The sequence below is a fragment of the Melanaphis sacchari genome, unplaced genomic scaffold (genome assembly GCF_002803265.2).
Source record: "Melanaphis sacchari strain LSU unplaced genomic scaffold, SCAv2.0 Contig8_pilon_pilon, whole genome shotgun sequence".
Lineage (NCBI taxonomy): Eukaryota > Metazoa > Arthropoda > Insecta > Hemiptera > Aphididae > Melanaphis > Melanaphis sacchari.
The window spans coordinates 2,085,291-2,108,799 of record NW_020271635.1 but is presented as its reverse complement, the minus strand read 5'-3'; the positions used below and the strand labels follow the sequence as shown (position 1 = coordinate 2,108,799).

General features: G+C 29.6%; 2 protein-coding genes across 3 annotated transcripts; one reads left to right on the top strand and one right to left on the bottom strand.

Moving 5' to 3' along the window:
- Window positions 1-1,407: 1,407 nt before the first annotated feature.
- LOC112602526 (GTP-binding protein Di-Ras2) lies at window positions 1,408-15,262 on the top strand. 2 transcript variants are annotated; one of them, XM_025350638.1, is made up of 3 exons: window positions 1,408-2,469; window positions 7,083-7,437; window positions 14,242-15,262. In XM_025350638.1, the coding sequence occupies exons 2-3, from the start codon at window positions 7,132-7,134 to the stop codon at window positions 14,527-14,529; spliced, it is 594 nt and encodes a 197-aa protein (XP_025206423.1). In that variant the 5' UTR covers window positions 1,408-2,469; window positions 7,083-7,131; the 3' UTR covers window positions 14,530-15,262. The 2 variants fall into 2 exon arrangements, with proteins under 2 accessions (XP_025206423.1, XP_025206422.1); XM_025350637.1 differs by having other exon boundaries at window positions 1,408-2,640.
- Window positions 15,263-16,249: 987 nt separating this feature from the next.
- On the bottom strand, window positions 16,250-19,209 carry LOC112602606 (exosome complex component RRP4). Its single transcript, XM_025350773.1, has 6 exons — window positions 18,974-19,209; window positions 18,394-18,631; window positions 18,185-18,319; window positions 17,946-18,119; window positions 17,751-17,879; window positions 16,250-16,415 (listed from the first exon to the last, which is right to left on the bottom strand). Exons 1-6 carry the CDS (start codon window positions 19,093-19,095, stop codon window positions 16,335-16,337), a joined length of 879 nt encoding a protein of 292 aa, XP_025206558.1. The 5' UTR covers window positions 19,096-19,209; the 3' UTR covers window positions 16,250-16,334.
- Window positions 19,210-23,509: the final 4,300 nt, after the last annotated feature.

Sequence of the window (23,509 nt, the reverse complement as noted above, 5' to 3'; positions counted from 1 at the left end):
CATAGTACTCGTGCGAGGTTGCGTTCGTTCAAAGAGCATTTTCGTTTTCGCCGAAAAATAATATTACCTATGTATATATACATTTTATAATATACATCATATAGTTTACGATATTTACGGGACGCGCCGCCGCAGATGATGCGAAGAACGGCGGGAGAAACGGGAGGATTTTCGTCTCCATTAATGGCCGCAGAGAATCGCCTGTTTCGTGGCGGCGGCACGGCTACTATATTATGCGTGTATCGTAATAATACAACCGCCACTGGAGTCGCGGGCGGGCGAGCGCAAGCGCATAATATCATTGACATTGCTGCTACTGATATTGCTGCTGCTACTACTGCTGCTTTTCCACTGACGTGACGTCACGTAACCTACGTGTATACAGGGTAGTTTTCCTATCGTGTTACTTATCATTACACGCGTGGATAGGTATTTTATTTTGAATTTCGATTCCGGGACGGTTTCTGGCATTCCATCCGTCATAATACGAGAATGTATTATTTTAATACTGTGCAACGCGCGGATATGATAGAATATAATAGAATACGTTTGAGGAGTGCAGTCTTGTCACTATATTATACTGTTTTATTATTTTCGCGAGAATCGCCTCTTATTTTCACCGAGAACGTTTTTTTTTCTTTTCTAAACACTTTGACACATCGCAAATAGAATTTTATTATTCTGCTCGACGCTCTAGGTACACGATATTTAGTGTTATAAAATGTATTACCTACGTCAATCGCAGTTTTAATCAGTCAAGTAGACATAATATAAATAGATTTATTTCTCTTCGATTTTTAGTAATTTTAAATGTGCACAGAAAGCATATATCGGTTCGAGAGACCGCGATAAAAGGATGCCGCCGGAGATGGCGTTCATCAACTCATTTGAAGAACAAACGATTTAATAACTCCGCGGCCGAAAAGTCTATGTTTAAACGCCACAAAGCGTCCTAGTGCTCGAAAACGTGGCCTTTAAGCGCGTATACCACCAGCTAGGACGTAAAAACGCAAAAAAATTCGATATCAATGCAGGGAAAAGTACGCGACGGCGGCCGAGTGTTGGGACAAGCGATTCACCCTGTGCAAGATAATATATGTATATAATATTATACACATATTGCGTTTATTATGTACACGTCGTTGACCGGGTCGACCGCTCGGCGGAGTCGGGTGTTCCGGCGTACCCGTTTAGCCCCCCCCCCCCCGCCCCCACCCCCGCTCTTTTCTACCCCCGTTCGCCCCCCCCCACATACACACACACAATCGCACCCCTAAGTCTACTGCCGCCTCGGACTACGTCTTTGTATTGATCAACCGATGCGCGACGCACACACGCGGGCGGCGCAAACGTTAAACGCGAAAAGAGAGGAAAAAATCTAAAATAATAACAACGAAATAAAATCCGTCGGCAACCCCCGAACTAGGACGACGACCGCCGTCGACGCGTCGCGCTCCTACCGCCGTGTGCTCGAAATTATTACTATTACTGTTACTATTTTTATTATTATTTTTTTTTATTATTATTATTATTATTATTATTACTACTGTCTACTACTACCGCCGCGCCGCCGTCGTTGCAGTTATTATTACAGTTTGTTTGTTTGTTTGTTTCTTTATTAAATATCTCGTCCGACCGAACACACGTCGAATACAACGCACGTCGGGCACGTCACGCGCGCAAAAGTTGATAACAACGCGTCGCGGACGGTATCCCATACGGGACGAGCGCACGCCGACTGATGCCGAGAGGGGCGAGCGGGTCGTCCGCCATGCACACGCAGTAGTATACGGTCGCGCCTGATAATGCGATAACACGCAACACACACAGTGTACGCGGATCGTACGATAAACTGTCGTTCACGCGAGCGCGCGCGATCTCGTCGCCGAACCACCGAGAACGTGTAAAATAATATATAACCGTAGTAAAAATAGTATCGCGCGACGACAGAGCGATAATCGCATAATACCTATACATTATTATATCGTGCCCTCGCCAGCCGCCGCGATATCGTACGCGCGGCCCGCCAGCGTTCCGATTCGCGCCCCGCGGTCACCGCGTAGTCCGTCGTCGCAGGCGCGTGTACCCCGCAGTAGAGTACTAGTCGCGTGTCCCAGTCCGTCGTCCGCCGCCGTCTGGCCACGCGCCGATCACAACTGTACTGCGTTAGGGGTTATGGACGTGGCGGCGTCGGCCGCGGCGACCGAGACGACGACTGATACGACCAACTCCCCCGCGGCAGCTGCTGCTACGGCGGACGTCGGCGTCACGACGAAACCGACGGAGGCGACGTTAACGACGACGACGGCGACGGCGATCACGACGACGACGACGACGACGATAGCGGACGCGGCGAACATCTGTGATTACAATAACACGGCCGCGGTACGCCCGCCCGTGGTTCGCGTCCGATAGTCGTCTTAAGAGGACGCGCCAGTGGGACCGTAGACACGGGAAACGTGATCGCAGGTCAGTAATTATTTTAACGGTGTTACTGCGTTGTGCGTCGCGCGGAGTAGTCGACGTTGTTTATTGTTGTTTTCCCGTCGTCTCGGAAGCAAAACGGAACAATAACTCGAGCACAGAGTTCTACGGGAGAGACCCTTCGCCGCGATCGTCGCAAGCCCGCCAACAAAATAGGTAGGTTAACGACAACAACGCCTAACCGTAGTCGTACCCGCCCGAACGAAATTCCTACGCGGTTTTCGACGAGGTCATGTCGTCCGACATCATCATAACGCATTCGCTATCTGTCACGACTGTGCGTCATCAAGACGTAACAATATACGAAAACGGTACGACTCGGCCAGAGAGTGTGTGTGTGTGTGTGCAGCGTACTACGCGTTTTAATATAAACGTCCGCGCCAACATAATTACCGTATCATTACGTCCACCTCCCGAAAAGACGTCGTCTTTTCTCTCTTATTTTTTTTTTCTTTCTGTTCTACTCGTAATATTATGCGTCGCGAAAACGATCGATACACGCGTGCACGTACGTATAATAATATAATATAATAATACGTAGGTAGGTAGGTAGGTATATCCCGCCGTATAGCCGTGCGTGGCGCTCAAATGTTCCGCGCACGAACTGCTGCTCGGCGGGGTATAATATTACATATTATTATTATTATTATTATTTTAATTTATTGTCTGCATACGAAGTCATACGTATGTCGTTACGCCGCGACCGCGTCGCGTATGGCGGCGATCACCGCGTGCGCGTTAACTGCGCGTACTTCGAACGGGTTTCGCGTGATTTAAGGAGGTCGGCGAACGCGGGATAAGTGTCGAATTTCGTCGACGCTAAAATACACGACAAACACTCGCTATAATAACGACGGACGCAGTGACGAAATCGTGTAATTTTTACGCGCGTGCAAGTGTCCGTCGGGTAGTTCGAGTGTACAGTTGCTGTGTGCAGATAGGTTGATGCATCTCCTGGGGTTGAACGATTTCTCGCCGATGACATAGCGAGAAATGTAGGTAGTACTCGGGGGGGGGGGGGGGAATTCGTTAGCGGCCAAAATTATTCCGATCGCGATTAGACGTTTCCGACCGAATGACGGTGATGGTCTATGTGCTAGTGCATATATTTTATTGTTTTGCGGCTGTAAGGTCGGTGAAGTTTATACTCAGAAGAACGATTTTATAAATAATTTTATAGCTACACCTCTGCACGCCGTATTGGCAATATCCATGATTTCGAGAATTCCACGATTTCCTTACATTTGATCGTAATACACCAAGCATGATATACGAGTATTATTAACATGCGTATTGTATGTTATACATATAATGTCTAATGCTAAATAGCCGATTATAAGTTCATGGTCTAAGTATAAGAAAAATAAAAAAAAATAATACCTCATCTCGCGTACGTCTTTATGTATACGTGTGTTATAAGTATATCGACAATAGGGACATGTTTTTTTTTTAATTTGGTGACCCACATTTTGTTTGTTTATTTTGTGCGCCGCCAATAACCTATTTAAAAGGTTGACGGATTTTGATGAAAGTTTACCTGAATAACTGAATGAATAGGTTTACGAGTGGGTGGGTTACTGGAAAACAACAAAATGCAAACTTTCAATACATTCTTCGCAAACAAAAAGAAAAAAACAACGCTTCTATACTTTATAGTGGAATATTTTCTGGCTTTCCTTTGTTTTCTGTATGTGGCTCCGGTCGTTTGTCAATAAAACAATTTAGTCGCCTTAATCAAAACGATTTTCAGCTGTTTATTTCAAACTTAACTATTTTATTTATTTGAACGTTGAATAATTAATATTAATTTGACAATTTCTTATTCTTTTTAAAGAAAGACGTCAATTTATAAAGATTAAATCTTAACAATATGTTTATTTAATGTATAATGTCTTTACAAATTTAAATGATATTGTGTTATTTACATAAAATAAAATAATTATATTTAAATTAAATTAAATTTTCTTTTTATTATTGTAGTTTATTACAGATTGTATATTAAAATGTACAAAATTACTCTTATTGTTTTAATTGAAATTTACTCTATAGATATACACGAACACTGGTAATTGAAATCAAATTAAAAATTTATATCTCTGTAATAAAGTTAACAGTTAAGAGTAACATATAAGTACATAATTAATTCTTGAATTTCATACGAGTACTAAATCTGTTATATTTAAAGAATAAGTAAACTTTTTAAATGTTTATTTTATTTAACTGATTCTGAATATATAATCATTTACATCGTCTTTTAAAAAAAAAAAAAACGATTTACTGTAATGGACCAATAGATTTATTTCAAATAAATCATCCAGTTGACTTTGACAACGGCGTTACACAATAGGAAGGATTTTAAACATATTGATCAAGAAAGAGAATTATTTTTGATTACTACTTAATACCGAAGAACCATACACCTTTATAAATAACTTTTATCTTAGTCCAAGATTATTTTTAATATCATTAATTATCGGTCATTATTCATTATACAAAACTGATAAAAATATAAATTTTTTTTTAAAATTATAATTCTTTTAAAAACGTATTAATAATGAGTGTGATTTAATATACTAAGAACTTAAACTAATCAATAATAGAATATATATCATAATTCATAACATATTTTTGTTTGATATACATAATTATTATTAAAAGAATATTGACAATTAATAAAAATTTTAATTACGTAATATTTATGGATTTGAGATATTTATTTAAATTCCTTTAAACATATTTTTTATGTATATAATAATTGAGTTAATGATTCATAAAAATAAGTAATAATATTATAATATTGTATTTTATTTACTGAGAAAATAATTTTTTTATAGTGCCTTCTTGAGTTTGATATTTAATCAATCATATTTTTATTTTTATTCCTACACTTTTTTTTTTATTTATTAATTGCTTATTATAAAATTACTTTTATTCGAGATAAATACCAAGATAATTTTTTTCATTGTTAAAATTGTTTAAAGTTTGTTATTATTTTATTTTTGTTCTTTTAATAAAAAAAAAAATAATATTTAATTGTTAAAAATAAATATAAAAATTTAAGTTAACTTCTATAACTTTTTAAAAATGAGCATGTTTCTTTCAAGTTGCGTATGAAAGTTACATGTCAAAACTTTTAACTAAGTTTAAAAAAATATTAAATTAATTATAATTTGTATAAAAAAAAAATCTCGCCAGATAAATAACGTAAGATTTTTTTTTATTGAATTATAAAATCATTGATTTTTAATGAGATAATGATTTATTATTAATAATACTATTATCTGGTTAGGTTATATAGATTAACACTGTCACTAGCTGTGAATATTGTTAAGGTTTATATAATTAAAAAAAAATTGAATGTGGTTAATATTTTTCTTTTGATTTATTTCAAAAGTAAGCATGGTTTATCTTAAAATTGTATTACATAAATATAAGATACAAAATAAGTAGATACTTACATAATAATTAATTAAAATATAAATACTTTATTACTGCATAATATAGGTATACACATTTGATAAAAATATATATAATTTGATTTTTATTTAATTGATAATATTTTAGTATCTATATATATATATATTATGTACAGGTACAATATAGTATTTGTGATTTGTATTAATTAGTCTAAGTACATAAGCTTCAGTTAAATACATACATTTATATTTGAAATTGATATCATCAATCATAGTAATTAATATTAAAGCTGAAAATTTAAAATTACAACACTGTATGGGAATTTAACAGTTTTTAGGTTTAATAGCAAGACCTATAATTTACCAGGAACATCGAATTTGACCTAGTACCTAACTATCATTGGTATTTCGATGCAATTGACAGTTTGACATCTACGGTTATAAAATTCGAAGTAAAACAATAGAATTTCAAAAAGTATAAGGTAGTTAATTCAGATATATAGTGTGATATTGATAAAAATGAACGAATAATATTCTGGTATAACTATATTCCTTTTTTTTTTTTTTGATAACATAAAATGAACGTCATAATATATTGTTTTATACACATTGGATATAGAAAATTTAAGTATTATACTTATACGTGATAAAAGACGTACATCGATTATTAATATATTTATATTAAGAATAAAAGTCCTAAAAATGATTTTATTAATATATTTATTATTTATATTTAATTTTATAAATAGATTTATCACGGAATCTAGTATTTATTATACTTGTACCATTAAAAAAAAAAAAAAAATAATAATTATAAGCATTGATAGATAAACAATTATTTATTGAAATGTGCAAATCATCACAGGTATCTTCTGAATTCATCATCGTGGACTCAGTACTCTATAAGCTTAGTATACAAAGTTAAATAGGTAACTCAGATACTATAAGTTTGAATTTTGATTTTGACTTTGAATTGTCTACTGAATGATTTGTTGTGGACAATTTTTCATTTGAAGTACACTAATAATTGTTATCATCACAAGACCTAAAGTATAAAGTATAAATAAATCTCAAATATTTTAATAAATCATTCAAAAAAAAAATCATATCGTATTCATAGTTTATTCATAATTAATAATACCTAATAATAATAATGACTTTCGTATCAATGTAATCGAACAGGTCCAGCACGTATAATAGTCTGCTGCAATAGCCACGATACGACGTCGTAATGCCGGAACAGAGCAACGACTACCGAGTGGTGGTTTTCGGGGCGGGTGGCGTGGGCAAAAGCTCGCTGGTGCTCCGGTTCGTCAAGGGCACGTTCCGGGAATCGTATATACCGACCATCGAGGACACGTACCGACAGGTGATTAGCTGCAACAAGAACATCTGCACGCTGCAGATCACCGACACGACGGGGTCGCATCAATTCCCCGCCATGCAACGGTTGTCCATGTCCAAAGGCCACGCGTTCATATTAGTGTACTCGTGCACGTCCAGGCAGTCACTTGAGGAACTCCGGCCGATATGGCAGGTGCGTACATGCATTACAGTGTCATATTGTTGAACGTAACATCGGTGCCGCGTCACCGGGTTATGGGTATGTGGCAAAACGAGAAGGGCGTCGCCATTTTTCGCCAAAATCAACTTTTTCGTTTACCACCAGTATAATATAATATGGTTTAGGTAAATTTCCGTTTTCCACTTAGAACAATTTTAATTTTTAGATTTTGGTAACCCAATAACTCGTTATTGTAATGATTGATAAATTTTATAATAAATCGCGCGTAAATAATATTTTCACAATACGTGGTGAATTATTCTGTGTAAATATAATTTAAATTTAATATTTATTTTTATATATACCTATAAATATGCTTGCTTTAATTACTATATAATAAAATAATAACATTATAAAATCCTCTATATTTATTTAATTTACAAGTATATTACTTGAATATGTTCTCTTTAATATTTTTTAATTAGTAATCAATTTTGATTATTTTAGTTAGATTTAAAATTATTTTCAAAATGACAGCCAATTATCAATAACTCTACGTAATATTTTTTTTATTATAACCGGTTATCAAAGCTTAAAAGCTGAAAATTGATGTAGGTATGTACATTATTATACTGGTGGTAAACGTAAGGTCGATTTCGTGGAAAAATTGAACGTCCCAAAAGACTACACCAAAATGTTTGAGGCAACGGTGTGAAAGTATATTCTATTAGTAGTAGATATATAGAAGTATTAGTGGGGTCGGAATGGGTAAACATTTCAGAGTGAAAATCTTGTTAGTCCTGGTCATATTTATTGATAATATCTTTATGTCAACACATACGCAATTTAAGAGGGAGGAGATGTTAAATAATAAATAAGCTTTTCGCGGATTTTATCCATCAATGTTATTTTTTTAATAGATAAATATTAATTTCTATGGTAGCTTAAAAACTCCTCAACATATAACTTTATTTGGGCATATTTGACTATTAAAGTAACTAATTTGTTTACAAGTTTACACAGTGTTAAGTTAAAATTTCTAAAACTAATACCAAATGAAATTATACAAATAAATCTATTACATATAGACTATAGCCGACAGCTGTCTAACCAACCAGGTAATTGGTAATACTAAAAGCCAAGCCACAAAATTTTCCTAGTACCCCGGTTGTTCATGTATACTACTAATAGTAAATATATGTACGTTTACTGTCTTATGTTTTGTAAAGTTATCAAAAAAACAAGGTTCCTTAACTAATTTACGGCTTCATTTTGTCGGGTGATAGACAAGAAAAAAATAATCAATAAAAATAAAATATATAGTATTATAATTCACAATGTACAGGATTTTCCCTAGGTGTCAATGAACGATATCACTCTAACTATATTTATATGTGAAAACTCCTCGGCCTAAATTAAGTTTATCACACCACCCATGATTTTAAAATGTATTGTATCATTAAACACACGTATTTCAACGAGTTCAAATTAACGGTGTAATCAGAATTCATCGATTGGACTTATTTACATTTATACCTAGTCTTAACAAGTTCACAAAAATCTTGAAGATTTCAACTTTGCAATTTCATTTGGTTAGGTTAACAAGTTAAGGCAATAATTGTGTAACCATCTAGTATAAAATATATCAGAAGTATGATTTGACGAATTAAAATTATTGTACAAAAATACTACAGGAGTACAGGACACGCGAAGATGTGCAGCAACTGTCTTAAGAAAATGTAGTTGCCACCGGCCATTTTCTTGGTGTCAAGACGAAGTGGACTGTTTTAGTTATGTTTATCTAAGTTTTCGAAGATTCTATACTTAGTAAATAATATTTAAATATCGATGATGATATTATCTACTACGAAATTAATTCAAAATAATTGTAACATCTTCGACATAATAGAACTAGGTAAATATACGTAGATGGTAGATGTGCGGTTTTGGTTTTTGCGCAGAACTAATTCAGTTGATACGTATACCATTATACATATACCATTATACCAGTCTTTTTGTGTATGCTCACACGATTATACAGTATATTATATCATAATAATCGTACACGCGATATAGGTCAGACATGTTCGCTGGATCGTTATCGTCGTTTTACGTCAATATGTACAATTGCGATGCGAGTCTATAACTTTGTGATATTCTATAATATAGTGTTATACCAATCTTGGAATGTAGGAAATAGGTAAACCGTACATAAAGTGTTTACTATTATTATTATTATTAAGTATTAATATCATACCATGTTATAAATTATAATATACCTATATTAATATGTTATACACTGTAGTGATGTAGGGTAATGCGTATTGCGGAAAATGCCAACACTAAGCAAATCATGTTATTTGGGCACGCGTGACTGCGCGGTGCGCGTAGAAATAAGTTCCAACGGTGATCGATAAAATTAAGATTATGTTTTTTATGCCTGTAAACTTATTAAGTATATACCTACATTAAAACAAAAATCGTTTTTATGTACATTATTGTTGAACATACATCTTGGCCCAGGTCCACGCCACACCCTCATTTTCGTGTAATATGGCCTTAGTGTAAAGTGTTATATTATTAAAAACATATTCAACATAAATACATTTATAAAATATTGTGTGCGCGGTGAACTCACACGACTATAGACACTCCAACAGAATATATGAATTATGAATGTTAAGTAAATGAAATAATGATAATAAACGAATATCGGAGCATAATCTATAAGCTATCTTATAAATTTTAATCATTATTTTGTCGATTGTCTATATTAATACTTTTATCAAATAGTTAATTGCTTAAATGTTCACTGTATAAGAATATGAATTTAAATTTTCATATTGCTTATAATGTTCAATTTTTGTATTTTAATTTGGGGTTTTTTTGGTTTTGATCCAATATTTTTATTGTATACGTTTATAAGATCGTCGCTAAGATATTTGTCACGCCCGAAATTAAAATTCCCTTAGCGATTTGGCAAACAGAAAGTTGATAAGTTTATTATCTTTCAAAGAAACAAAAATTAAATAATTCGAATTTCGTTATTACCTATATGGTATTTTATTTTCAGTGGTTCAAAAAGTTTGACGTATAAAAATATAAAAATTTAATGAATTCGAATAATAATAATGATAAGAATTGATTGTACATAAAAAATAATGCTCAATGAACATCAAGTAATAATAATTAAATAAATTATAGCATTAAAAAAAATACATATCCATCCGTAATTCTTAAATTTAATGAAGTTTCTTCTGAAGTAAAATAAATATTTTATTTTTCCTTTATGCGTTAAGTTATAGTGCATATCAGATTCATGACGTATTTTTTCAATTCGCATTAAACCTACCATCCATCCTATTGAATACACCGTAAAACTAACCAAAATGATGGATTACTATTGTTCTTATTTAATATGAGATGAAATTTGAGAAAAAGGTACCTGTTATAAATAAAATTCATGTCAGTGATGTAGGTATACAAATTATTAGCTTAGATTCTCGGTAGAGCGAAGAATGTATTGATTTTATAATAATGGGTGTTTTTATTTTTTATTTTTTTTTTTTAGCAAAGGCACTTTTTCTAGTAGAAAAATGCTCCGATCATCAACTTCAGGGGTGGTTTGTGGTAATAAATTAGATCTAGTTTATACTTTTGGGAGGTGATAATTGAAAATTCTCATTACAATTTAAAATAAATGTAGAAGAGAGGAATAAGAACATTCGTTATAATTTTAAATATTATTCTTTAAATAATAATTGTTTGGAAATCTTTAATATCATAAAATTGTACTGTCTTCGCTCAGAATCAATTATCATCTCATACAATGATTTATTACTAAATTTAAATTGAACGTGTCATGTCATCTATAACAAAAAATGGTCTGTCAGCCCATTATCAAATTTTTAATTTGATATACTTATATTACTTCAAAATAGTTTATTTTACTATTGTCTAGTAGTAATACTAACTGTTGAATTAATTAGTGTCGAAAGCATTTCATTTGAAAATATCATTATGTTTATAAAATAAAATAATATAGGTACGTTTAAAGTTTAAATACCAACCCATGAATAATACTTTTAAATTATAACAAAGTAATATTTATAAAAACATGGTGATAGATTTATTGGTTCTATTTTTAGGGTTTTCTTTATTATTTCTTAAACTAATAACGTTTTAAAAATATTTATTTTAGAGATTTTAAGAGATTAAATAACGAAAAGACATTTTTCTAAATAAATTATGTTTTACTATTTTTGATCGTTATCATTTTTTATTTTTTATTCTAAAGCATATTTTTTGGAATATTTAATTGTATAAAAAACGGATTTGGATTAATACGATAATTTCAGTACAATGATATAATTTTAAAAATGGTTATATTTTTATTAATTAATTAATTAATGGAATACATTACCCGATGTGATCGACGATAACAACCAATAATGTAGGTACCAACTAAAAATTCGATTTTAATAGATCAAAATATTTGGAATAATATCCTGCTTCAAAATATAAAATTAAAAATGGATGTAATCATTAAAAATAATTTAAAAAAAAATGTATGATAATAATAATCAATAAAATTTATATTGTTGTTTTGTTACTGTAACGTCTTAAAATTATGCAAAATAAATATTTTCAAGAACGTTAGTATTTTCTAAAATAATGAATGTCTTAGACATGTTTAATAAATTATTTCATATAAAATTTTAATATATACAAAAAATAATAAAAATATTTTTTGAACATTTCAAGCAGGTATTTACGGTTTTTTGTTTTTGAATCACAATAAAAAACAAAATCTATTTTGTCAAAAATTGGTTTTACAAAGAAATTCCCATTCTTTCTTATTTTCTTTTGTTTTGTCTTCTTCCATTATTATGAAAAATACTGAGATTTTTTCATTTTTTACCCTCTCCTCCTCAAGTACCATTTAGATCCAATTTTATATTGAAAACTATTTCTAAAGTTGAAAATCTTAGCATTTTTATTTCATAATTCATGTGTTTTAATACAAACAAAACAAATAAACGCGCAACAATCAAAACTCAACACATACATAACATACATTGCTTACCCCAGATTTAAACAACATGTTACTTATCTGCATGAATCATTGGCTGGGCTGTCAGTTTCAAACGGTATTGCACAAAAATAAAATTTGAAATAGGAAGTATCAACAGACAGTGACATTTTTACATTAAAATACAAGACAAATTTTATGTACATAATATATCCAAATATCGATAACCCGTAAATTTACATCCTACGGACTACTATCGTTCGCCACGGCACTGCCCTCCAAAATTAAATATTGCATCTGTAACACTACTCGTTTATAGTGATCGTCGCCATTGTCGATGATAAATCGTTGACATTCGTTGTATTCAAAATGAACAGTCCTGTGCAGTGTTATTGAGTTTAGTTTATAAGTTTTCATCGTTATTTTGTTGACACGTGGTAAATTTAAAACGATCTAAATGTAACGTTTTCTGGTTGCGGTCTACATATTTTGTTATAGGTACCATATCGTAGGTACACAGACACATTGGCGGCAATAAGACATTAGACAACTGTCCGACCAAAATAATTAATATTTCTCTCACCGATAAATAGCGCGGCAGGTTAAGTTAGTTTATGTGTGTTTGGCTATTCAATAACAGCCGCGTTAAAGGAAGACACATGCTAGCTTAAATAACTTTATAGATAGGTCGTAGGTATCTATTATAAAATACGGCCGATATGTATAGGTATTTTGAGAATCGATATCAATCAAGTTGCGGTTTAATATCGTTATTCCACCAAATTTAAAAGTCAACCCGTCGTTGTCGTGGTAACTGTAACATGCAGATATTTTTGTGCAGTTATAAATTGCCCATAAACGTGGTTTCGTGCTATCGTGCTATCGTTTGACCTTCGTTGTGTAAATAAATGAATTCCGATGGGTTAGACTATATTATTATGTGTATGTCGGCCGAAATCGTTTAGATAGATTGACGTGGTACAATACGTCCAAGTCCAATAATTGTATTCCAAATTTCAATTTTTTTTTTCACAGAAGACTGAAAACAGTGCAAATATCTATAGGTACTATGACATAGGTGGAAACTAGAAAGTAAAAACTAGTGCATGCTTATCGATTGAATTAAAGGCGTATGAAAGGAGGGGAATGAAAGGTTTTCGGTTGCTTTCATTTCTCGTCCCCGCGGGAAAACAACATTGCTTGTAAATGTTGTTTGTACAATTCGTTATTCGAGGAAGACAGGTACTAGGCAGGCGTGTTTAGGTACCTACATATTACGAATATGAATAGGACAACTTCTCTAAGCGGTTTATGTATATTTGCCCATAAGTCTTCGGACAATAATAGGTAGATTCAAATATAATTCACTTAAGACAGTTTATGTTATTTTAGTGTATGGGGGGGGGGGGAGATTAAGCTAATACATACTGATAAAGTTTTATGCTTCTGTAATTCTAGATATTTATTTATTTATACCTAGTATGATAAGAAAAAAATGTGTGTACCTACCAGACTTGTAGCATTACAATAAATTTATCTATTGACCATTGTTAATATCAAGATCAGAAAGAGTAATAAGAAATAACACAAAGTATACAATTTATTACAAAGTTTAAGTGTTAATAAAATGCAAAATGATTATTTTTTGAATAAAAGTAAAAAAATATTTATATTCTGAATCCATAAAAAATTTAATTTGTAGCTAGTTCAGCATTGTTCTAGTAATATGTAATAGTCAGTTTATCATAAATTTTAAATCCAAATAAAAAATATTATTTGTGATTAAAATAATAAATTGTTGATAGGTCATCAAAGAGACTAAAGGTGCATCGGAGCTTCCATCAATACCAATCATGTTGGTTGGTAATAAGTGTGATGAGAATGACACTCGAGAGGTTTCAGCCGAAGAAGGTGATGCTGAAGCTCGACGGTGGGGCTGTCATTTCATGGAGACGTCAGCCAAGACCAACCATAATGTCAAGGAGCTGTTTCAGGAGCTTCTCAATCTGGAGAAGAATAGGAACATATCGTTACAGCCAGAAAAAAAGTCCATGCGCGGCCGTAAGATACGAGAGAAGTGCGCACTCATGTAGTAGTATATTATTTACTACCAAGACACGCTCATCGGACATGGGGATATAGTTTTACATATGTATTGTTTATATTTTATAAAATAACTTTCATTTTGTTAAGTCAGAGTTCATTGAGAATTAATATAAAATGTCACAACAAAGTTTAAATTATAATATTTATTAGCGAGACTGATAAGTGGCTGACAACACCAATTTATTTAGATAAGTACTTTAGAGCGATGTTATAACACAATAACGCCATGGACATTATTGGGGGTGCAAATATAAAAATGAATTTCTGTTGTATATGTCATAGACATATATAGCTAGCAAAGATATAGCATTTAGTATTTATTTTGTATATAATATTACTATAATAATTACTATATCAGTCTGACAGGGAATATGAGTATGGTGAATACTTTTGTGAAATCGTTTTTCACAGTACTATAAAATAAACATTTGTTTGAGTAATAATGTATGCAGTATAGGTGTTTGATTTGTGTAGTAATTATTTGAGAGAAACAGAATTCAATCTTAAATTTTTTAATTTTTAATGTACATCATTTATGTGTAATGTTCAGCGTACAGAATATAAATTATATTTCTTTTTTTATCATAATTAAATATTAATTATTGTAACGAGTGTTATATACAGTTGTAGTGTAACAAATTTTCCTGTATATAATGCTCAAAAAGTACCATAAAAATATTAATTATTTTAATTTTTTAATATTTCTAGCCAAGTAATATTGCTTTTCTTTATAAAGATGAGAATTATATATTGTATGTTGCACCTTGTACATAATATTTTAATAAACAATGTAGTTACCTAGTCAACAATATTATAATTATATTTTTAAATACATGACATTTGGTAACCTTTGTTTTTTTAGAAAAATATTTTAACATGTTATTATTGTTTACAGCTTTATATGGTTTATTTGTTATTCTAGTTATATAAGTGTATTGTCGATCAATTTTAAAAATTGAAAGTGATTTTCGGAAATCATTCTAATAAAAACATTTAGTTCCTGAAAATAATTTTCTTTATCATCGATAATTTTACGCTCACAATTTTATTATTTTCATATATTCACTTATATAATATTATAGTTTTTAGATTTTATTAATTTTAATGAAGTAATTAATATTTGTATAATTGAATCATTTTTTTAATTTTACATATTATTAAGAAATTATTAATTTAATAGGCTAATAATTTAGCTGAAATATTAAACCTAATAAACCTAACAAATGGGAACACGATTATTTGATATTTATCTATAATTACTAATAATTAGGTAATGCATACTTTTTTGGTATTTTATAGAATATAAAAAAAGTTTTATTGTAATGTTAGCCTAATGCTCAATAAGAATTTATAAAAGAAAAAAAGAGTAAAAAAAAATTTTTTCAGTTTGTACTGTCCATTAAACGATTTGATTGTTTATTATTTAGACATTTATATAAGAGCTTTTAATTGTTGTTTAATGAATGTTTAGTAAATATGTAATATTGAATGTCGGAGTACTCAAATGTGAAATCATTCATGACAAATCAAAAAACTTACACAATTTAAACATAAATTAACTAAAAAAGGAACAATTTATTGGGAAATTTAAAATGTATAGTTATTATACTTAATATTGTCAACCATTTAATTTTAATTTTTATTGAACTTGATTCATAATTATTTTTAGAAAACATATCACAGTATAAAATTTTTATTTATTATAGTCATATAAAAAGTAAAAGTTTCAAAATAAATACTTCAAAATTCTGCTATATGATTATTGATTATAGTATTTATGCTTTTTCCTTAATTATTCATCCATAGCTTGTAAACGATGGCGTGTAAGATTTACAATATCATAACAAGCTTCTGTGGTTAATAAATCTGATACCTATAAAACAAAGAGGACATTAATTACTATAGATATAATTCAAGTTTTTATAGAAATACTGTGTCAAATAAAATTGAATAATTTTTAATACATATTTTATCAAGATAAATGTATAAGCGTAAGTAAGTACATGACATTCTTAATTAATTGAAATGGAAGTAGTACAAGCCGATATTCGATAAAATTTACTTGTAATAAAATTGTTTTTGATGTTTATTGTGTACTTTAATCAGAATTTTAAAACTTTGTCATTGTTATAGTGAAAATGAAAGATCTAATAATGAAAATTAAAATATAAATGTTAGTGTAAAATACTAAAATTGCTTTTGTCACCTTTTTTTTTTCCTAAGCTTATTTTCCATTACTTATATAACTCATAAATAGTACATTTTATCCTAAATTATTATTCTTATCCTAGTAATTCTAAAACTATTATAAAAGACAAAAAAACATACCTAAATTTAATACAGTGTAAAACACAATTGTATTAATTTTCTCATTACAACATGGTAATTTATTAATTATAATAGATGTTAAAATTCAATTGATACAAGTAAATAATATTAATGACAAAAGTATAGAATTATGATGTAATGTTAATTCGATTTAGTAATATTGGAATCAGATTTTAGGTTTATGCTTATATTTAAGATCAGAAATTAGATAAGTAAAAATTGTGATATTGAGAATCTTTAATTAATTATAAAAATTATATTAAAAATATTATCATGAATAAATGTTTCTTTGATTTGATTTTTTATGGTTTATTATTCATAAAATCATCTATAAAAATAAAATACAAATAATAATTTATTTTAAATCTAAATGGAATATGTTATTTAATTTTTTTTTTAAATAAATTATATTTTAATTATTAGGTATTGCTATACATTGAAAACATTTACCTATACATTTGGTTATCTTGTAAATATTTATTTCAGGATATTATTAGTAATTTATATTTTCTCTAAAGTATATTATAGATTTTAAGATTCTGTTATGATTCTTTTAATTATTTAATTATTGATATGTTTAAATTCTAACTAGATACATGCCTTACAAAAACAATTTAAAATTAAACAATTAAATTAATTGTAGTAATATTTTTAAGACAGACATATTTTACAAAACTATAGTTTATAGTTTATCAATTTAATATTTCATTTTATTATATTTTATATTTTAATAAAATACTTATTTTATGTAATATATTTTTCATTAATTAAATTTTGGGAAAAATCATGTTTCAGAATTATGAAAATATTATTAACTAAAACTTGATATTATATATTTACAATAAAACTGTTCTATTCATATTTTACTATTAATACTTACAGTATATTTGTTTGATTCTTCTAATGCATACTGTATACTTGTATCATATATAAGCATTTTATAATAAGATAATGCTAATATTACATTACGCACTCTCGATATTGTTTGTCTATCACCAATATCAACGACCTATAATAAAGAATAATATTAAATATTTTTATTCATATAATATATTTAATTTAATGAATAAAATACTTGTTGAAGATCAACTTCAAATCCAACAGGATCTTTATTGTCGTTTGTTGGTTCAATCCAAATGTAACCATTGTTACCAAGTATAACACTAACTCCAGCTGACAAGTTATGAAAATGATTTTTACTACGTTTTATTAGATTAGATTGTACTTTAACTAATACTCCTTGTCCTAGCTGTTAAAAAAACATTTAGTTTAAATATCTGTTTTGTTAAAACAAGCAATTATACAATTTTTTACCTTGCCATACTTTAAACTTCGCATGTGTAATGATAAAGAACCATCAGCAAATACAGAATGAACTTCAGCACTAATTAAGTCACCTTCGCTCAAGTAACTTCTCATTGACTGTTCATCTTCCATACCTCTTCTTCTCTAAACATAACATAAACATAATTTTATAAAATCAGTGACATCACTTACAGAATTTTTTTAAATTTATAACTTACTAATTCTCCTCCGGGTAGTTGAATAGATGTTAGTAATAGCACAGCATCTAATCTAGCATTTATATCTACTTTCCAACGTTTATGCACCAATTCTGTGATACGGCCAATTACTACATCGCCAATCTCTCCATTGTATCGACACCGCAATGGACTAACTGTGACTAGTTTATTTATATTCTGTTCTACTCCTGCAACAGTTGCTTTTAATGATCCCGCCGATACATAAGTTCCATGACCTCTATATTAGTAATAGTTTATACAATTTATTAAAATAGTTTTTAAATAATAGATCAGATATAATATAAATAAACTTTAGGTAGTAAGAAAAGGCAGTATTAGTAGGTAAATGTAATCTCCCTTATAATAATGATAACATTAAACATACTAAAATACCTTAATTAATATTTTAATACATGTATAAAACCCAAATAGTAAGCTTTCTTATTTAATGTTTAATATTATTATATTAATAGAATTATTTGTGTAATAATTTATAAAGATTATACTATGAGATAGTTCATACTTTTTATATTATTAATTCTCCAAAAAAAGTAATGTATAAGTGTATACAAATGTTTACCTCATAAATCCTGTTTGGTCTCTAATTTTTTCACCAGGAGTAAAAATAATCGGCGGATTGGATGAAGGTTTCAGAACGGCATGCCTGGTCTTCTTTGACGCTAAGTTTATGGAAATGTTCATGCTGATGGCTGTGGCGCTTTTTGCATCCGATGTAAAATCCAGTGAAAAAAATAAGACATTAAACGTGAATTATATTATGGTCACGATGTCTGATACAAAATTCAAATACTAATATTATGGTATCAAACGTGTAGCATGGCGGTGATAAGGATAACAACCGTGTTTTGGGGATTGAATAAAAAAAAAAAAACCACGTGATTGTTTTGACAAGCAATCATTCCGAAAGCAATGGAAGAAAAAATTATTAATTGCTAATTTAAGCTCAGTATTTTCCTTCCAAATGATCAGTAAAATCATCCTCGATTTTAAGCAACCGCTATGTACATAATAATATATTGAAACAATGAAACATATACAATTAATTTAAGAAGGCATAAAAAACAATAAATTAAAAAAAAAAATATTGGATGATATATCAATGTGATTTAAAGCAATTGACACGGGCAAGTAAGTTTTTGAACCAGTTGGGCTTAATAGTTTCTTTAGTTTCTTCATTGGCCAAATATAAACTCCTACACCAATAATATTTTTACATTTTTACCAGAAAATCAAAGATATTGTCATCTCCTACATTTTTACCTGAAAAAGGGTAATATTATTAAATTCACGGTTTTAGAGTTGAAAAGCTTATAAAGTTAAAAATTATCATGACTTAAGAATTATAAATATATAAAATACGAATATTTGAATAGAGCATTTACAGCACAAATTGTTGATAGACAGCGAAAGTAATTAGTAGGTATAGTATTTGTATGATATTATGTATTAATATATTGTAAGACTATATATTTTTACGGTGGTACGAGCGCTATCACTTTTTTATCATATTTTGTAGGAGTCAACAGTAATACATTATCGTTTAAAGGAGTTAACACTATGTTTATGTACATTTATCGGAGTTAGATTAAAATTAAAATTAAAATTTAAATTTTATTAACCATTTCCCACCCGGGATGAACCACGAAGAGATTAACTGGTTTACACCTCAAAAATGGGGGGTGAAGTGGCCGAGCGGACTAAGGCGGCGGTTGCGTCGCGCACCGTCGCCGGTTCGAATCTCGGTCACGGGCGGCGTCATTCTTCAGGCAGTCACGGTGTCTGGAGAGAGAGAAGCCGCCGCCCCTCACCCGGGCATGGCAGAAACCTACGGGTGCCCACTAAAAATTCTGCCAAATAGGCGTCCGAACTATAACCTTCGGGCCTACTCCCGGACATAAGCGGCGCCATATGATAAAAAAAAAACCTCAAAAATATTTTTTGATTCTAATTTATGATAAAACCTTTTATTTTAATTTACACCTTTGAATTTGGGTGAATGTACTAATTAATGTAAAAGTGTTTTTTTTTATTAAAGAAAAGTTTTATTTTTTGTTTTAATATATCTATAGTCTATATAGACTGGTGTATGATTGCCATTCTTTTGAAAAAATCTAGTCTTGATATTTTATTATTTTAAAATTGATTCATATTGTCTTCGATGTATGACATTTTCTTGCATGTGAACTAAGTACGCTTTCGAGCTATTCAATATAATTTGTCAATAAGACTGCAGACATACTCTGGCTATGAAAAAAGTAAAAATTAAAAATTGGATGCACTCGACTCGGGATATCCTAAAAAATCCAACTATTATATCATTTTAATTTTGGGAACCAACGTTGATTAACTAATTTTTCAAACATATTTTATTATTTATCCTCTTTTATGATTTTCAATTAATACTCGCAAGTATGTATAATTTTGTTGCTTGTATAAATTATTAAATTTGGAACGAAATCTTACAGAAAAATATACGGTGTATTTCATCCAATTCTTATCTTTTTTTCCAGAATAGAATTTTTTTTTTTATGTTATTGAGTAGTGTAAATAAAACATGTTTTCATCGGTTAGGTATTATAGTATATTATGAGATGTATTGTATGTACATAATAATATACATTTTATTATAATATGAATAATACATACATTATCTCACATATTTTGAATATCTCGTGTGTATATTATATTGTAGTATATAGGTAGTGAAACTACGGCGCGGTGGCGCGTTGTTGATGATTATATATGCGGCAGACATACATAATATTTGATCTTAGGTTTTAACTTACCTGTTTTTTTTTTTTTAGATGACTTACGTTAAAGTTATTTAAAAACTACAATTATCTATTAAATAAACTTTATAATTATAGTTATTTAAGTACTCAGTATTGGCTACTTAAGCTTTATAGTATATCATAATAGAATGCCAAAAATATGAAGATATGAAAATTAACATTAAACACAATAAAAAAGAGAAGCACTACAGTCTATAATAAAATATAAACACCATGATTTTTTTAAAAGAAAATATTAAACCAAAATATTATGTACTAATTTACAAAGTATTATAAATTCTATAAAAGTAGGTTTTGTAGATAAATGTGCTATGGTATTTTGAAAATTAGTAATTAATATTATAATTTTTACTGATAAAGATACAAATAAATATTTAACTAAATATTTCATATTATATAAAATAATTATTAAGGATAGTTACGTAATTTGATTATGCATGTGTATGTATGGGGGGGGGGGATAAAATTGTTATTTTTTTTTATTTATTATATATTTTTTCAAAATATGTTTATTTGTATTATAAGCACCTTTCAATACAATCATAACATTGTAATATTATGTTTAATATAATTGCATGTATAAATATATACATACTTAGAAATTAATAATTATATTATATTCACAAATATTCACATACAATTATTGATATAGTTATACATCATAGGTACGAAGTTGTTGATATTCGAGTATGTCCTTCCTTTCAAAGATACACCATAGTAATTAAAATTCATAGTAATAAGTAAATTTTGATTTTATAAATAATACGCGAGCCGCTTCGGATATGATAAGAGCCGCAAGTTGGCCACTCATGGACTATATTGTTTATATATATAATATAGATTAATAACATAGAAATTATTAATACAAATTCATTTAGTTGCATCAACTAAGTTTTTAAAAAAAGATCATTAGATTAACAATTTAGAAAAAGTAGATTATTTCAGATTTTCTAAAAAAGTGTTTATCAACTCCATTTTACAAGATATTCCTTACCTATATCTTATATGGTGTAAAAATATAATTATTTGAAAACATAGTTTTAAGCTTATTTAAAGTATTTTTCTTAATTATTTTAAGCTATTTAAAAATTTTAAAAAGCTGAAAATCGAAGAAATATTTTATATTAAAGAATAAAAGAAGTTAAGTTTGATTGGTGAATTAGAAACCAGGTTGGATGATAAATATTTTTTTTAATATTTTCAAACATTATATTCTACAGAGGGTTATAATTTGTAATATTGTAAAAATTAAAAGCCCAAGTCTGTTAATAGAGAAAAGTTGAAAGCTGAGGTTTACGTTATATTTTGTTCTAAATGTTCGAAGTGCTCTCGAGGGAAGTGTTAGTGTCATGTTTAGGAACTGAACAAGTAAACCGTATTTGTACACTGTTATTTCTATATAAAAATCTTATCTATTTGTTATCTTACATACTTTTTGATTGAATTATAAGTCTCGATGTGGTAGGAATACATTTAGGACAAAAACATGCAGTACAAATGAAAATATAAAGTAAATACAATGAGTATAAGATGTCATCTGCCATTGCTATACCTAGTGACTAAGTTTGGGTAGTGCAATGATGAAATAATGATTTAAGTCTAATGAGTGGCATACATTGTTTATCAAATATATTTGCGTTCCCTAGTACAATTTCTCTCTTCGGGAAAAATATTTTTTCGGCAATACGTTGTTTTATGTGGCAAGATTAGAAGTAATATATTTTTCGTTAGATGTTCATAAAATATGTATCACTTTACTATTGAGGAAATAATAATAGTATCAGCGTGTTTTTTACTTTTGTTGCGAATATTAATTTCAAAGATTTCATGGTTATTGCGGTTTGTGTACGAACAATTATTATTATTATTATTATTATTTTTTTATATTTATTAAGGCTTCGACATCAAAGGTTTTTAGCCTGCATTAGATTAATATAAATAAGAATAAATTATAATTTTTACAAATATTGACATGTTAAGTGTGCTTACAATTTATGACTTATGTTTATAATATGAAAGAATAGGTTGATTGCGTCCAGACTATTTTTTTATTGTATCTAAAATAAATGGTATAACTTAAAATAATAATTATAAAAAAAAAAAAAATAATAAGAAATATATAAAGAGTAATATGATTACATAGTGCAATTAATCGGTCGAGTTCGGGTTTTGAGTGCATGGCAACTATGTTGGTAAACGCTATTTTTGCATTACCACCACCGCCACCAATCGGAAAAGCTCGACGTCCGCGGTTTTTCAATAGCGCTGTCGTGTCCGTCGTTTGGTGGCGGGTCCTCATCGTC